Source organism: Schistocerca nitens, chromosome 1 (genome assembly GCF_023898315.1).
Source record: "Schistocerca nitens isolate TAMUIC-IGC-003100 chromosome 1, iqSchNite1.1, whole genome shotgun sequence".
Taxonomy (NCBI): Eukaryota; Metazoa; Arthropoda; class Insecta; order Orthoptera; family Acrididae; genus Schistocerca; species Schistocerca nitens.
The window spans coordinates 373387247-373406020 of record NC_064614.1 but is presented as its reverse complement, the minus strand read 5'-3'; the positions used below and the strand labels follow the sequence as shown (position 1 = coordinate 373406020).

General features: G+C 37.7%; 1 protein-coding gene across 7 annotated transcripts in view; it reads left to right on the top strand.

Annotated features, from left to right (window-relative positions):
• LOC126248992 (SAM and SH3 domain-containing protein 1-like) overlaps positions 1 to 18774 on the top strand; it is a 769734-nt gene that overhangs the window by 726209 nt on the left and 24751 nt on the right. For 4 of the 7 annotated variants that reach the window (XM_049950603.1, XM_049950622.1, XM_049950571.1 and 1 more), the window contains 5 exons: positions 1185 to 1326; positions 2405 to 2649; positions 13465 to 13604; positions 15397 to 15498; positions 16739 to 16907. In XM_049950603.1, the coding sequence (XP_049806560.1) occupies positions 1185 to 1326; positions 2405 to 2649; positions 13465 to 13604; positions 15397 to 15498; positions 16739 to 16907 (798 nt within the window). The remainder of the gene's footprint in view (positions 1 to 1184; positions 1327 to 2404; positions 2650 to 13464; positions 13605 to 15396; positions 15499 to 16738; positions 16908 to 18774) is intronic. The other 3 variants (XM_049950580.1, XM_049950597.1, XM_049950588.1) reach the window with 3 other exon arrangements.

Genomic DNA, 18774 nt, shown 5'->3' with positions numbered 1-18774 from the left:
GTGGTGCTCAGTTGTCACTCATAATTCATGGATATTGTTTGGCACTGAGCACAAGGTATATACTTCATGCTCAGTGACATTCCAGATGTGCTCAACTGGTTTGAAGTTAGGCAATCTTGTGGACCATATAATCGTCCTGTAGTCTGTGAAGTGATCCTCAAACACTTCTTACACCATTATGGAGTGGCAGGGCAGTGCATTATCTTGCTGAAGGTAAATTTCACCTGCAGGATGCTGTAACCCAACAAATGGACACACATTAACTGAGAGCAAGTTCCCAAATTGTTCACCTAAGAGAGACAATGGGAGATGTATCAGCAGCCCCATTTCAGACCATGTCAACATTCCCCACACAAAAAAAAACTTCCACCACCAGCACAAATGGTGTCCTTTTGGCAAGTGAGATTCCTTACGACATGTAGTTTTCAATGTAATCGTACCCTACTGACAGCATGTACTAACAGTACTGCAACTTATCAGACCAGATGGCAGATTCCATGCTTTGAACATCTAATTCTTGGGTTCCTCTACCCATCTTGCTGTCTGTGCCCCTTATGTGAAATGTGTAGAGCACACATCTTAGATGAAAGCTTCTGTACCCCGTAGTGCAGACGTGGTTCTTGGAGGCACAGTTGCACATTTATCATTGTTGTCTAACACTGAATTGATGGGTGGTGTGATGTGCTGCAGCCCATATATCTTCTGTTGTAACCTACAGTAGTCAAAAACAACTCTTGTCAGTGACAAGTGTTCCCCACAACAGTTGACTGTTAGTGATGGTTTTCCCCAAATTAAGGGACTCACTTTACATATTTGACATGGAGCAATTTTCTGCAAGGCTAATAAGGTGTTCAAATTGGTGTGTGTCATCACACACATTAATTTTGCTTTTTCATTTAGTAAATTTTTCCTAGCATTTCTGTAATCCTGAGACAATAATTTGATGTGTGTACATAAAACTATGAATAAATGAAATAATTTGTTCTTCAGTATCATACTAGGATGTAATTCAGCAGTTAGATAACAGATTATGATATTCCGTGATAATTTTGTAGCTGTCAGTTATCCATACATTTTGGTGTTGTGTAATCTTGTGTGTTCTAGGATTGTACAAATCAGAAAAAATAGTAATCACTTAATGTGCCTCTGTAGGTACGGGTTTAAAATTAGGAATGTGTTTTCAGATGATACCTATATGTATGATGATGATGCAAGATGTTCCGGTCTTGGACCACACTGGTATGATGAGCCACCCTATGAGAGTGATCCAGAAGATTTTCTCATGGGTGGACAACCTGTTCCAACTGCCACTATCCAAAATGGGAGGTATGTTAAAAGGTTCCTACTTTTATTTATTTGGTGAAATTTTGTCAGTCTCTTTGAACTGCAACCAACTTAACATTTAAATAATAAAATGTTCCATTTTTGTTCAATACACTTACTCTCCTGGTTCACAAAAACTCCAGCCTAGTTACCATGAGTGTGCTGTTGGTGACAATATCACTTAATCTCATGCATTCAGCAACTGTAAAAGGTACAGTACTGGCCCTGTCCTGACAGAACAGAATGGAACCAGTGGCTAAACATCACAAATCTACCATGTAATTCTCATAGGGTTATGACACACTTTTAGTTTCCAGGGCATTAAAATTGTCTTTGATATACTGCTAAGAGCCAGAACCTAACCTTAAAAGCTTTGGACAGTAGTGCTCATTCATAGATAATATTATGTGTTGTGAGCACTAATCCACAAAAGTAAATCTTATTTATTATAATTTTCTTATATTTCCAAAATCTTGTCATTTCATTTGAATATTTAGATCATCATTAGAGGTGTTCGTTTTTATCATTTTCATTGGTTGCACAATTGTTCTGGATTATAAAACTAATGAGTTAAATTAGTAAGTGAAGTTTTATTTGTGTCAAAGAAGCTCTGGTTCATAAAGCGATATAACAAAGTATTTATTAATGTGTTACACGTAACTTACATATACCAGAGATTTCATCATCTGTTCAGATATTTAGAACAGGTGAAATAATTTGGTCATATATGTGATATCATTCTTTCCAGTAACGGCTGTTTGTTCCTATTGAAAAATGTGTACATATGTCTTGAATAAATTGTAAAACAGCTGATTTTTGTACAGTGCACTTAAAATGTTCAAAATATTTTAAATAACTTCAAAGAACTGTCTAGTCTTTGACAGTAAAAATTACTGTAATTGTAAGATAATATATAATTTGCATGAAGCTTCAGTAACATAACCTGAATACCCCTCGCTCTACTTCCGTTGTTACTCTTGTCTTTCCCTTCTGTAAGTTGTTTCGTGTCCATATTTATCTTTTAGCTTGTGGAATAAATTTCAAAAAAAGGGTAATATCTCCTGTGAATCTCTCCTTGCAGGGTATGTTTTACACTTAACCTAAGGCAACAGCCTCATGGTGAAGGAGTGATCTCATTGAGGTCAGCAGGAGACATATCTGTTCCAAGGGAAACTGGCAGCAGCTCCTGGGCACGAGCACAAACAATAGGTGGAGTGCAGCGCTCTTCAGCAAGGCGTGGTCTTCTTGTACCTCCTTCTGGACCAATTATCACAAGCAGTCACCGGGAGAGTGGAGACTATGCTGGATCTGATGTTCAGAGCATAGGTGTGGTGTCTTACCATTCAATAACGGTAGACTTAAAAGTACAGACTAGGAACAAGCCTTTGAGCCTTGCTAACTATTCATTTTGCTGCCGAAAGGAAATTTAGGGTAGTTGAGAGCACCATTTAGAGCTAACCAACCTGCACTGCAGGCATCGAAGAAATAAGAAGTAAAACAAGATTACTTACTTATCTGCTATGTACATTGTTAGCTTTTCTTTCATTTTATGTTTCCACATGATTCTTGTTAAAGCTTATGTTGCTATTCATATTTGGTCCTGTTTTTTGTTTTAGTGTTTACTTTCTTCCTTCAGCAATTTCATTAGATATTAATGTGTTCGCTTTGACATAGAAATCGCAGTGAGGTGAGCAATAAAGGGCAAAAAGAATTGTAATGCAATTTTTCTACATTATGTGCATATTTAGAAAAAAGCATTTAATTCCAGTACTACAGCAGATGAAGCATCTAAACAGAACACTCATTAGATAAGCAGTATAAGTCATTGTCATAAATAGCTTGTAGGCCTACTTTTAGTAACATTACACATTATCGACAGACAGAGAGCATGCATGCGTTTGGCTGAAGATACCACAGATTCAGTCACACGCTGAATATTGAGGTGATGTGCATACAACAAGGTTCAGCATCTCCACATTATTCCTGAAAATTATAGGGACAAACTGAAGACACTAAATTGGAATAATATTATATATGTAACAAATTACACACAAACACTTTTGAGCCTTGATTGGTGTACCACTGTCATGAAAAACATGTCATTAAGTGATGCTTGTAATTATTTCTTACATATCATTGTGACTGTCACTAATGAGTAGTGTCCCCTCATATGTAAACACAAGAGATTAAATGCAAAGGAGAAACAGAAGAGAAATATAACTGACATGTATAAACCTTAGAATAATTGAAGAATTCTCTTAAAAAATTACTGTGACCAATCTTGCACTAATTATAGGTGTAGACATTCACACGCCTAATTAAAAGAGATTTGCAGAAAATAAATCATTTCCACAAAGAAAAAAAGCCATTGTCAACTACGTTTTTCTATCTAGTAACAAATTTCAAACAGCTTGGAAAATAGTTAGAGCGGAAACAGGGGTCACTACAGAAAATTTACCTGTTCCTCTAAATGCGAATAAGCTAAACAATAGGATTTCACAAATTCGGGCCAGATGAAAATAGTTTGGATGACAATATCAATAGACTTCCCAGTTCACAAGAAGCAGAGCTGAAGATAGTCTTGCAAATTTTTGTGCTGAACAATCTATCCTAAGGATATACTGGATGTACCCAGACAACTGAGATACTCTAGGACTAAAGACATATATGGTTCCTCTAATTTTATCGTAAAAGAATAATAGATAGCAGCACAGTATCCATTCCACTTATGGGTATTTTGGTGACAAGAAGTACTTCCCATATAAATTGTGGACATGATCATTACTCAGTACATAACTTTATTGCACACCAAATCTTAACCAACATAAATACAAAGAATAATTAACAAAATTTTACAATGATAATAAATACTCTCTTCCAGACCAGCGATTCATCATTTGTCTCTTGTTCCGGCTACTTGCATAGTAACTGATTTTGCCACATGAGCCCACCCCCCACCCCCCTTTTTAAACTCAGGCACTCCAGGAGCATTGGGGTACTAGAGCTTAACCTTTGGAAAGCCGTCAGGACAATCAGCTGGAGGGGGGGGGGGGGGGGAGGATAGTGTAGGCCTCCATCTTGAGTCTTGTGGGAGGCTGCAGCATCACTCAGTATTGTAGGGCTTGGTGCAGGTGGGCGGAAAACTGACAGGATGGTGCTGCAGAGGTTCCTCCTGGTAGAGGTAGGCAGTCTTTAGTTGCTCTACGGGGATTTCTCACGTCTGCCATTCTGGTCAATCTTGCAAGTGTTCTTCTCTTTCAAAATTAGGCTGTGGAGAACAGTAATGGTGGGTGCACAGCATTTTATCTCTGACCTAGACATGTGATGCTGTATGCAGATCTCTATGGATGAAAACCCTTCTCTATCCATGACTGACAGGTGGGCCCCATGCAAACATCTCATGTGGGAGCTCAACTGTTGTGCAAATTCTGTCACAGTTACTGGAGCAGTTGGCTGAAATAGAGCTGGTACAATGAGTTCACCGGGCACATGGAACTGCTCACTGTAGGCCAGTTGGGCTGGTGGACATTGCAGACCATCCATTACTGTTATGTGCAGGCTGAGAAATGCCAGCAGCTAGGCATCCATACAACAATGAGTAACACATTAGCGCCACCTTTAGTGTGTGATGCAGCCACTCTGCCCGAGATGGTAGCTAGTGGTGCAAAGATGGTTGCAGCTGCGTAGTTGAAGCAGCTCATTAAACAGCTGCAGTTCAAACTGGCGTCCATGGTCAGTCATAATGGCTTGAAGAATGACAAACCTGGAAAACCTTGTGAGCAACAATGCCTTTGCAATCAACTCCACGCAGATGTCTGGTATGGGAGTAACTTCAGGCCACATCATGAAATGATCCACTATGGTAACTAGATAGCAGTAACTATCAGAGTAGGGTAACAGTCCTTCTAAATCTTCATATATCTGTGAAAAATCTTGCTTTCGGCATAGGAAATTCTGTGGCAATGTGTGGGCATTGTTTGTCTTGGAACGTGTCACGGCAGATGGTAATGGCTCAATATGGAACAAAAATTTGTCACAGCTGCAGGGCTGTGTGTTCACTTTTGAGCAAGTCATGCTGCACTGTATCCTCAAGCTTGTGGGCCGCTATCTCAACTCGTGGCACCATTGCAGGCTGGGCAATTTTGCAGCAGCCAGTTTGCAGAAATGTTGTTTCTATCTGAAATGTGATGCTCATTTGTTGTAAATTGGGCTATATATTCCACTTGTCTGAACTGCCATGGTGCATCATAATCTGTTGTGCATTGGCAGTAACCAGTTAGTGGTTTGTGGTCAATAAAAATTGTAAAATGTCATCCTTCAATGGGGAATCAAAACTGTTTAATGTCTGTGTAGATCATCAGTAACTCACAATTGATAGCACTCTATTTCTTCTGCTGTGGTGTAAGGTTCAGCACCGTGCCAATTGCATTTTTGCTCACATCCACTCCATTAGAGCCAATAGGGAACCTGTGCACAGGTGAGCCAGCCATGCCACTTGTACTAAACATTGCTTGACTTTATGAAATGCCACTTTTCTCACCAAAGCCCAGAATGGTGGAACCCTGACAAAATACATGTCTTGCCAATTTATGTCAGTGCCTGTACATTGCACTGTAGCTGGAGATGTGGTTTTCCCAACTTTAACTTCAGTCTCTGGAAACTGCAATGTCCTGTCTCTTATTATGATTATCATAAAAAAAGGAAAAAAATCCCAGTTCCAAATCTCCACTTCAATAAATCAAGACAGTGTGGGTATTTTGATGATAAAAAATAATTTCCATATAAATTACAGAAATGATTACTCAATACATAACTTTAATGTACACTAAATCATAAAAAATTAAATATGAAGATTAATGAACAATACTCTACATTGATGATAATTACTCTATGCCTAACAAGTGATTCACCTTTTGTATCTTACCTTATAAGCTCTATGTTTAGAGAGGTAACATTTCCATACTGCCCAAAACAGACAACTGTGCTGCCCAAAATTAAAGACCTATATCATTAGTACAAGTACTGACAGACTAGTTAAATAATTTGTTTTAGTCTAACAACCTACTTAACAAAGCCCAATATTGTTTCTGAAGTGGACTGTTAACAATTAAGGCAGTTCTGAGAATAGGCAGCACAGTTATACCACCCAAGTAGATCTAACCAAGGCCTTTGACATTGTTTCACATTAAGAAATTTGACAGATATGGAATAATTGAAACAGAACTAGCACTACTGAAACCATATTTGGCAGTTCATATTCGTCGTTAATTCAAATAACAAATCTGGTCTGCTGAATGTAGAATATGGCTTCTGACAAGGGCTTGTGCTGCAACCTTTCTTACTTATTGTCTATGTGAATGACTTGCCCAACATATTACCACATAAATCCATGATGTCCACCGATGACACAGATTTCTTCACATCACATAAGGATGTACAGTTTGTCACACAAAAGAACAACCTCATGCTAGAAAATGCAACTCAGTGGTTCTCAGAAAAGAGATTGATATTAAATAACAGTTAAACTAAACATATGTTCATGTTCATTTCCCATATTAATAATGTAGAAAATTAACTGGTGCACTCCGTAAAACTGTTAGGCATCTCTCTCAATAGTAAAATTTGCCAGAATACCCACACAAGAAAGATCCACAGTAAGTTGGCAAGAGTTTTGTATCTCCTAAGTAAACTAAAGATTGTGTAAGTAAAGAGCTCATGCTTATGGCATACTATGCCTTTTTCCATACACACTTAAACTGTGGGAAACTTCTTTGTAGAAGCTCCACTGGGGCAAAATAAGTCTTTCTCTGCCAGAAGGAAGCTATTAGATGTATCTTTGGTTCAAGTAACTTAATTTCTCGGAGGCAATACTTTGTTGAACACAAAATACTTAGTTTCCTTTTGACACATACTCATAGTAATTATGCATGCCAAATACAATGTCCACATTTATGCAATTAGATCACATGTGCACTCATATGGAATCAGTAACACAGACTTACTGGACATTTGTTAGACTTGAATAAGTAAAGTAAAAAATAATTTTTTACATGTTGGCGAAATATTTTTCAACAATATACAATGTGACACAAGGCAATTGTATGAAAATAAATTTAAATTGTTTGTAGAGTCATGTAATAATATTTATATATCTATTTACCATATAGCAGAGATGCTGAGTCACAGATAGGCACAACAATAAGACTCTCCGAATTATAGTTTTCGGCCATTAAGGCCTTTGTCAACAACAGACACACATACGCACATGCACACTCACCTCATACACATGACTGCGAGCAGCAGCAGTTCATGATGGGAGTGGTGGTTGGGTGGGGGTAAGGAGGAGGTTGGGGCAGGGAAGGGGACGGATAGTATTGGGGGGGGGGGGACAGTGAAGTGCTGCAGGTGAGATGGAGAGCATGGGAGAGGTGGGGGGAGGGGGGGGGGAGAAGAAAAGGCGAGAAAGGGAATCTGAGCTGTGGGTGGATGAGGAAGAACAGTTCAATGAAGTTTTGTGAGCTCCTCTCAGGTGTGCAGACTTGGGTGAGGTCTTGTAATGTTATGGGGGAGGAGAAGTTCATTTACATTTTTGTGACGATGAACACATGAAGTCAGTTCTATAATTTCCTGAGGGTAGCACAATGCATTCAGAATTGATCATTGCACCATGTGGCAGGACATTAAACAGAATACCGACTTCAGAGTCCCAGAAGACAGTTGCCATGACTTTACGTGCTGAGTGTATGGCTTTCAACTTTTTCTTTGGAGAAGGGGTAGTGTAGTGCCAATCCATTGCTGTTTTGTTTTTGGTTCAAAGTGATGAACCCATGTGTCATCATCCATGACAGTGCTGAACAAAAGATTGTCATGGTCAACCTCATAACATGCATGCAATTTCGCACAGGTGGTGTTTATTGCTCTTTATGGTCTCCTGTTATGGGGTGAGGAACCCAGTGGGCACACATCTTTGAGTAACCCAACTGGTGGATGAATGTGTCAGCTCTATCGACAAAAATGTCCAGTTGGGCAGGTTGGGCAGCAAGGTGTTTGAGTGTGATTCATCGATCTTCTTGAATGAGAGTGTCCACATATTTCAACATTGCAGGAGTCACAGCTGTGCAACTGGTGGGCATGTGAGAGATCGGTGAGGTTTGTTGGACCTTGCTGTGATGATGACAGATGCCTGGACCAATGAGTCGCCATGCTTTTGTTGATTGCCAGGTCTCCATAGACATTCTGTAAGCATCTATGTGTACTGTGACACTCTGATTTTCCATGGAGAGAAACTCAGTGACAGCTCTCTGTTTGTAACACGCCTCTGATCCAGGTGCCAATTTAAAACCTACATATAGCACTGTCAGCTATTGTAACTTCATGAAACTTCAGAGTCTTAAGCAGGAATACACCATGATGTCCCACAACAAAGTCCACATTTTTCAACTGAAACAGGCCAAGAAGAAAAGTCTTGCATTACTTATTGAACATTCCTTGTATGTATCACTGTTCATTCACTAACATGGAAATCAACACCGGATTTCAACATGCAGGCCATAGTTGTTACAACAAATAGATGCAGCAGAATAGCACTGTTGTCTGGTGTATCACTATTACTATACATACACACATCTTGCTACTGCGGATCTCCCCATTGCAAATTTTATATGCTGCACACCAGTCTAGAAAGCAGTGGATGACATTCGCACTAGTAACTGTCAGTGATGAGCCAACAGAAACGCTGTGTAGAGGGCAACGGTACACGTTATCTGTGAATTTTCTCTTTGCTTCTTGATTCCTTTGTCCTAATGTGGCAGTATTCAAAAGACTTTTATCAAGTGTGTTGTGCCTTGTAATACAACAATGTTGTAGTGACCAGTAATAGTTATAGTACTTTTGTCAACATTGTATTTCCTTTGTTATGCCTTTTTTTGTAAAAATTGTTCATGAAGCAGTCTCCATTTTCAAGCAGTGTTTTTTTTTATCTTTGATTAGATGTTAATTACTCCTGCAGGTCAGTTTTAACTAGATAAATGGTTACCATGAAGCACATTACACTGGTGTCATTTTTTGTGCTGGCAGTATTACACAAGGGGGATGAAGCTCACGATTTCTGCTCTTTTTCTAATGAGCAGGAGATGGTTTCCTCCACATCTCCTCACCACACTAAAAGAGTGGAGTAAAACTGAGTGGATGTTAACTGCTGTCTACATCTCTATTCCACAACCCATTTTATGATGTGTGGCAGATGGTACTTTTGGTACCACTATCTCTCTCCCCTTCTCTCTACCATCCATGAATTGTGCATGGTAAGAATGATTGCTGCTAAACCTCCTTATTAGGTCTAATTTTTCAGATTCTCTTGTTGTGAGCTTTTCACAAGACTTATATGGAAGGAAGTAATATGTTACCCAACTCGTTCTGGGATGTACTCACTTGGAAGTTCAATAGTAAACCTTTCAAAGATGCACAACACTTCTCATGTAGCATCTGTTACTGGAGTTTGTTGAGCATCTCTATAATGTTCTTGCCCTGTTTAAACAATCCCATGATGAAATTTGCCACTCTTCATTGAATCTTGTCTCTCTCTTGTATTAATCCTAACTGGTAGGGGTCCTACACTGATGATAAATTCTTAAGAAATGCTTGAACAAGTGCCTTGTAAGTCACTACTTTCGTGGATGAATTATGTTTCCACAAAATTCTTCCTGTGAATCTCATCTTGGCATCTGCTTTTCCTACTATCTGTTATATGTGGTGAGTCCACTTCAGACTACTCTGGATTGTTACTCCTAGATATTTTATACTAGTTACTATTTCCAGCACTCCTAGGTATTTTACAGTTGCTGTTTCCAGTTATGTTACATCAATATTGTAATCGTACACTATAGTCCAACCCATGAAAGATCGTGGTTTATGCATGTTGAGGCACAGACAGGAATGGCATGACTGAGAATTCCAAGCAACAGTTGCAAATACACACAAGTGTGTGCTCTCCGCTTGAAGGAAGTGTACATCCTGCAAATTATTTCTCACACTAGCTTATGCAAAATTTATCACTTAACCCCTCCTATCAACGATGACAACATGCTACAAATGAAATACAGATTCACTAAACAACTTGCTACAATCACTTTTAATGCTGGCATTAGCTACGGCATTCATAGCAGACCACTCAGAACAGTACTGAACGCTCACTGGCTGTTGGAGTATGCATGATGTAGTTGTGCCGAACGAGCCTAAACTTGTCTGCCATCATTCATGACTTCAGCTACAGTGGATTACTTGCCTACCAATGCACAATATGTTATATTTATTTATGTTCAGAGTCACCTGTTCTCTGCAAATCTTCCTACAGTTTGCTACGGCTGGTGTTGCTACTGTGTTATAGGCAACCAAATCGTCTGCAAACAGCCTCATGGAACTTCTGACATTCTCTGCTAGATTATTTACATATTGTGAGAACAATAACAGTCCTATCACACTTCCCTGGAGCACTTAGATGTGTTGATTTTGTCCCATTAGGAGCACTGTGATGAGTTCTGTCTGCAAAGAAGTCTTGAATAGAGTCACAAATCTGACCCAATACTCATAAGCATCTATTTTTTTTTCACTAAATGGCAGTTTGAAACTGTGTTAAATGCCTTCCTGAAGTCAAGGAACATGGCATTAATCTGAGTGCTGATGGCTGTGGCACTTCAGATCTGATGGACAGACAAGTGAGCTGCTTTTTCAAGATCTCTGTTTGTGGAATCCATGTTAATTTTTATTGAGTATAAAACATTGTACAACCGATTGACGACCATTCTTGTAAATGGAAATGATCTGTGCCTCTTTTTCAGTTGGTCAGTACCCCTTGTTGCTCAAGTGAGCTTTGATAGCCTACAGAATCTTTACAGAATCTTACAGGTGTCTCATCTGGTTCAGATAAGTTTCCACTACTAAGCAATTATAGTTGCTTTTTTATTCAATGATCACTTATCTCAAAATCTGCCATGTTGGCATTTGTGCAATGGTTAAATAGAGGGATCATATTAGGATCTTCCAGGATGAAACAGTTCTGGAAGATCAGTTTCACTATTTTGGCCTTGTCTCTATCGTTTTCCATTTCTGTGCCAATATGGTCACAGAGCAACAGAATAGATTATTTGTATCCACTTATTGATTGTATAGAAGACCAAAACTTCTTAGGGCTTTTAGTCAGATTAGTTGGCAAAATTTTACTTTCAATATTGTCACGGAAGAAGCTGAGTAGCACAGTCACTGTGGTGTAGTGGTTATGATACTAGACTGTTGTAAGGAGGGTCATGAGTTCAAAACTCGCCTGAACAGTAAAATTTTAACTTCTATGTTCGGTTTGAGTACATTCTAGAAGTATCCACAAATGTCAAGAATCATTGTACTGAAATGTTCTGTAACTGTATATATACAGTATGTGTTCTGGCCAGAGGCAGTTCGCACTGTGCTCTTGTATGTGCAAGTGCTAAATAAACCTGCGTTAAGTGAAGTTAGTGTTCATCATTCATCTAATTACACATTCTTGTACATGACATTATTCTGGTGGAGATTCTGGGTATTAGAACTTGTCATAGCGCACATTATCGATGACGCAGGCATCAGGCCATGACAGAGCCGCTGTTTACGGGGTGAGAAACCTGAGTTCGAGCCATATTCAACAGATCGCAGTCTATTGGAGACAGAAGAAAAAGACGAGGACGTTATGATGACAGCAACTGTGTGCCATCACATGAGATATCCTTCCAGGTTCTCTGGTAACGATGGCCAAGATCCAAATCAGTGGCTGAAGGTATATGAGTGTATAGCCACATTTAACAAAAGGGATGATACCGTGTGTTTAGCTAACATATTTTTCTACTTGGAGGGCACTACCAAGTAATAGTATGGGAACAATGAGGAGAAGCTCACAAGCTGAGAAGTACTCCAGTTGGAACTGCACAAGTACTTCGGCAACACACAATGACAGAAGTGCAAGGCTGAAGATAAATTAAAGTGCAGGGCATAGCATCCAGGAGAAACTACAGCATCCTACATTCAAGATGTCTTGGAGCTGTGTAAAATAGTGGATCCTAGAATGAAGGAGGAGAATAAGGTTGCACATCTCACGGAGGGTGTTGCTGAGGACATGTATCATGCCCTACTCCTGAAGGAGGTTTTGACAGCAGACGACTTCATAAAATGGTGCCAGTATATCGAGACAATGCGTCAAAAAAGAATTACAAGCAAGAAGTTTGAACAGCTTCCAAACATTGTATTGATGTCTGTGATGGAGGAAGGAACTGATTTCACAAGTGTTCTTCATCAGATAGTGAGAGGAAGTCCAGAAGGCACTTGGATTGCACGGCGAGCAAAAAACTGAGACGCTTCAAGAGGTCATAAGGGAGGGAGTGGAACAGACCCAGTCTGTCAAACTTCTTTTCCCTTTAGAAAGGTGGAAAAGTTGAGAACCAGGTGAAGTTATGTTCCTATAATGCCGCATGAGGTACCTGTTTGGGATTTCAATAGCACCAAAAGTGTCACAGCTTTTGCCACTAGTGCCCCAATTTCGTTGAAGCTTTGAGTAGAAGACTGAAACCTGTGAATCACAACCAATGCTGTTTCTGTACCGCTGTCAATCCTCCTTGTGTTTGCACACAATAAGTGTAGTCCCTCTCCATTTTATACTGTGAAAAAACTGTATGAAATCATAAAATATGCAATCAAAGCTGCCAGAACTATTTGAGAAAGAACAAACAGATGTCAGCAATACATAAAATTTTAGTGTCTCCATATGTGTTGTCATTTGTAGTAACTGCTAGGAATTCAAAGACATAGGTCTGTTTAACAATAATATTGAAAAATTAAACTGAAGGACTGAGAAACCCATCATATTTACTGGCAATACATGTGATCAGATATAATTAAAAACCTAAAACTTGAGTTCCTGTTCAAAATCTTAATTGTTTTGTGTTGGTATGAGTTGTTTCATGATGACACAGTTTCAAAATTGTGTAACAAATATTTTTCCTTGTACAGTCTGTAGCATTCAGACTATTGCTTTCATGTGTACCATAAAGAAAAATTTTATTTACTCTGTAATATATTGCTGCATATTACTCAAAAACTGAAAAACAAATGTCCTATCTACAGGATCACGATTGTCCACAATGTCAATAGAAACAAGTCGTTCTGAACAGACAGAAAATCCAACTAATATTTCATCACCTTCCTACATTTCTCACATGACAATGGGCAAGGGACGACATTTTCGAAAAACTATGGGATACACAGTAAGTACAGTTTATAACAATTTAACAAAAAAGTTTTATATCTTTAGATATAGTAATATTTCTCTTAGTTTTCAATAACATGTTTCAAAAATAGTTTATATGTTAGTTATACATAAATATCAGTTGAATATAGGAACACCTTTTCTCCTCACCTGGAATCTCTGAAACTACTGACTTATTGTCATATAATCTATTACAAAAGCTATTTTTGTTGTGACGTATGAATAAACGGTTGCAGTTTTCTGTTTCTGTTTTTGTTTATTATAAGAATACATTACTCCTTGAGTCTCTTTCTTTCCTATCAATCAAGATTTATGTGTCGCTGACTTTTGTTAGTGTATAGTAAGCTATTCATTCCTTGTTCACATGTTTCATGTGCATTTGGTGATGATTTTGCGTTATTCTTTTCCCTGTTACATTTTATGTGACACATGTGGCTGTAGGCTCGTAATTTCATATTTCATCTATGGATGTCATCCTCTTTCTTTGTGTAAGGAGTACTGTTTAATTACTCCTTGTTGTGTAGTAATTTGATTTTTTTAGAGGCTTGTATTTTTGCCTTTTTGAGTACCCAATAAAAATTAACTGTTTTATATAATACCAACATTTGTATAGTGAAAGGATCCGTAACTCAAATTTGATTGTCATTTGTTCAGGTTTCAGTCACAGTTGCATACAATTTCTTGATGGTGACTAGTTTTTTATGTTTATATGCCTGCATTGCAAATGTTGTTAAAGCATAATTTCAGTTACACACTTACGTGATATTTTCCTAACACAGATTTGCATGATAAATGTGGTGTGACCATAATATAGAAGTGGTACATTTCAGAGACCAGCTAGTCACACCATTACTCAGGCAAAATGTATTAAAGAGTCAGTTTAGTACTTTCCTGATAATTAACTTTTCACATTAATCTTACGAACAATGAATTTAGTATGTGCAACTCCTATGAAAATTTTTTGACAGAACACCTGTCTTTCTAGGCTGCTATCCAAATTACCAGTCCTCCAAATTGACTAATTGACATCAACAGAGTATGATCACACTTAACCAGTATATATCTTCAATGTGCTTGAAACCTAAGGGTACATTTATGTTGTATCCTTGCTGCTGGCATATCTCTACTGGCATGTTGCACCTCACAACTAGCTGGTAGCTTTGTTGCATTTATGCTACAGCCTTGCTGCTCACTGGGAGCAATAGTGCCACAGCTGTTCATGTAGCTAGCATAGTAAATGTGGCATTGCTGGAGTGACCTAGAAGCAGCCAATCAGGGCTCAAGTTTCAGGACATACAGTGATGGTCACAGTGCGAAACACAGAGCAGCATGGTGAGAATCATTGCAAGCAGCATATCAAGCAATGGTGGTGCACATTAAATGGGCTGGTAAGACTCATTGGGTTTGATTCATCATAGCTGGGCCATGCTAACCAGCAGCGAGGTGGAAGCATAAATGCAACCTTTGTCCCTTAATCTATTATGTTCATGTATTTGTGGCTACTGATTAAAATTTTTCTTGTCTTTTGATCAGTGTTCCAGACAAAAGAGTCACATTATAACACTTACTGCAGACCTTAAAAGTACATCAATGATATTACTTCATCCAAAGTCATAGTGATTTTTCCTTTAGTATCCTGGAGAGATTTTTAAACAATATGCATTCTGCCATTAATTCTGAGCTCTTCTAATGATAGGAGACTCAATAGATGTTACACAAATAAGACATGAGCTCTTACACAGCACATACACAAACTGTATATGAATAATATTTATTTTCGTCACGAACAGAGCAGAAGCAGTGCAAGTGAAGAAGGTCTTTCTCCAAGTCAGAGTTCTGATTATGAAGATCAAGAGGAGCTACAGAGTGTACAGCAAGTTACAGTTCATGCTGTAAGTACTCTTTTCCAAAAACTTCTTCTTTGTACCAGTTCTTGGAAAAGGTGACTCAAGGAATGTTCTATTTAACATCTGCATTTTACATGTATGTATATCTGTTGGATTTTGCATTAAGATGCTGCAAATACTGAAAGAAATTTGAAATTAAGAAAAAAAAAACCTTACAACAAAACACACACTTAGTCAACAGCGTTGATAACATCTAGGTACACCAGACTAAAAATGTAAAGGATGTCATATTATGCCAAAGTGGTATCTTTGGCTGTATAAAAATATCTGTTATCATGTGAAAGTTTTCTTTTGCCCTTGTAAATGTAAAGATTGTGATTAACCAACAGCAGCCTGAAATAGAACAGCAGCATCTATTTTCTTAAAACAGACCGTACATACAGTGATGAGGTGTTTTAATATAATGTTGTTAAATAGCACTATGCAGTTAAGAGACATAATTTAATATACATTTTTCAGTCAAGTGATATTCTTGAAGGTTCTGCTCATTGTTAATGAGATTCATGGAAAGTGAGTTTAATGAAGTTTCAGACAGAGAGAGAGAAAAGAGGTTCACTTATTCTTGGACACGATACAGTTTTCTGAAGAAAAGTGTTTTTTTGTTACTGTTACTACAAATGTAATAAATATATTTTGAAAAAAGTGCAAGACAAAACAGTGAGTGATTTTGTGTCCCAGAAAATATTTACCAGAATACAAATCCTACATTTTTCGGTTTGGTGCCAAGTCAACCATATAGTATCTTCTGGCACTTATCATTAGTTTCATATCTGTTACTGCTTTGTATGTAAGAAAAATGTGAAACTGACCTATAGGTCAGATTCTTCATCTGTTATACCTGGCCACCTAAGTTGGCCCACAAATGTGAAGGTAAAAACATTCCAACTCCAGCAAGATTGTGACGAGAGAAGAACTGTCATGTTCAAACAGTCACATATTAGGTTGAAAATGTTTTGTCTAAATATGCATATATTCTTAAGTGTGAATGACAAATGGTTTGACAGGTGTCCATGAATGACATCAAATCAAACTCTCTGTTTTGTTGTTTCTAATCCTGATGTAACTTTACATAAAATATTAATAATTATTATAGTTCACCACTTTCTAAGTCCTAGTTAATAAGATGGATATAATTTTGTTTTGTAGTTCAGAAATTATTATTTTTATGATTGCCATGTTGTCATTCACATAGTAATATGTATGATCTCTTTTTGATCCATGACAGACGGAGTCAGGATGCCGAGCGGGTGTGACTCTGAGTACACGTTCTAAGGGGCTGAGACAGGATGTACAGAAGAAAGGGTCACGCCTTCGGTCAGCTGCAGCTGATGGTACGGAGAAAGCTTTTCCCTCAACAAGCTCTGTAGAGAGCTTACCCAGTGGCTCTGGCTCCAGTATGTACTTTTTCAAATGCTAAATCAGAGTTTGGAGTATCAAGATATAGGACTTAAGGCCAGAAGAAATATTCTCCCATAACATAAAATTGTAATTTCAGTTTAACTAAGGGATGAATGTACTCATAAAATAACTGTATTAATCACTTCATTTTTTGAATCTGTTTCTTATGTGTTACTGAAATGGTCGTAAACTTTTGAGTTATTCTGCCGCCTTTCATCCAAACAGTACATTTATCAATGGTGCACAACACTTTGTCTCTCAATTAGTCTACATAAGACTCCCTCTGAATTTCACTGTTCAGTATGTTCTAAGAGTCCCATATTCCATATGGCAAGGTTGCATTCTGTCACACTAGGCAAATAGAAGTTAATGGCCCTGTGATCTAAATTATATCAAAAGACCATGTTAAAGATTCTTTCTGAAAACATTTCTCAGAATAATCTTGGTCTGCAAGAAGAAAATAGAAGCATTCTGTATCCATTGCAGAAACTAATACAACAAGTGTTTCATTCTTTTCTGAGATTTTTCTGTGTATGAGCTGTTACTCATCTTTCACTATTAAATCTCATTATCTGTCTTTCAGGTTATTATCTGAACTACAGGAACCAGGAATGTTTTGTTTTTCATATACCAAACAGAATTTTTATCATTTGTCCTTTACAGTAATTCTTTAAGAAACTGGGTGGCATTTGTTTCATACATGCTGCAGACTTTAGAGCCATTTAGTAAGATAATGAACTCATGTTACCTTTGTAGAAGCATTGCATCAGCATGTACCTAGAAATTCATCTTTGTATAATTACCAGCATTTCTCATAATCTTTTTACAGAAACTAACTAATAAATTGTTAGAATGCACATGCAAGTCCTTGAAGCTGTTACAATTTTTAATCAGAATTTGTATTTATTTTTTATGTGACTACCCTTCTTTTATTTTCTTTTATGCATGATGTATTATAACTGAAAAGAAATTGCTTCAACCAATTTGGTTTTCCATATGTATAACTTTGATTTTGTTGGATTAAAGAAAAATGACATTAGAAATGAAGCAGAGGAAAGTATGAAAATGTGGTCTCATTAAAGTTGCACTTCCTCTCATTACAATATCATCATGCAATAAAACACTGCAAACACATTATTTCTACTGACAATGCTTCCTTGCAGTATTTTGTAAATAAAAAAGTGGTACCTTATAATTGGGCACCAAAGAAATGTAAAAACATCTGAGGCAATACTGAACCCATGACTTATCTTAGAGGATAGACTCAACAGATATCCTATGTATTATATACATATTTGTAGTTTAGAGGAAGCATTTGACAATGCTGACTGAAATACAATCTTTGAATCTTAAGGGAGCAGTGATAAAATATAGGGATCAAGAGGTTTTCTAAAATTTGTAAAAAACAAGACTGCAGTTAGAAGAGTCAAAGGATATGAAAGGGAAATAGTAATGGAGGAATGAGACAAGGTTGTAGCATCTCCTGGGTGTCACTTAATATGTACATTGGACAAGCAGTAGAGGAAACAAAAGAGAAAAATTTGAAATTTGGGGGGGGGGGGGGGGGGGGATAAAATTTTAAAGGTCTGCCAATGACATTGTATTTTGTCAAAAACAGCAAAGGATTTGGAAGATCAGTTGAACAGAATGGATGATGTCATGAAAGGAGATCATAAGATGAATCTCAACAGAAATAAAACGAGGGCAATAGAATGTAGTGAAAATAAGTTAGGTGACGCTAACAGAATTATATACGGGAAATGAGACATTAAAAGTAGTTGATGAATTGAAGAGGTTGCAGAAGAAAGTGTTAATTCACAAGAGCATATTTTGTGTTACTGTGTGTTATATGTTTGGCTAAAT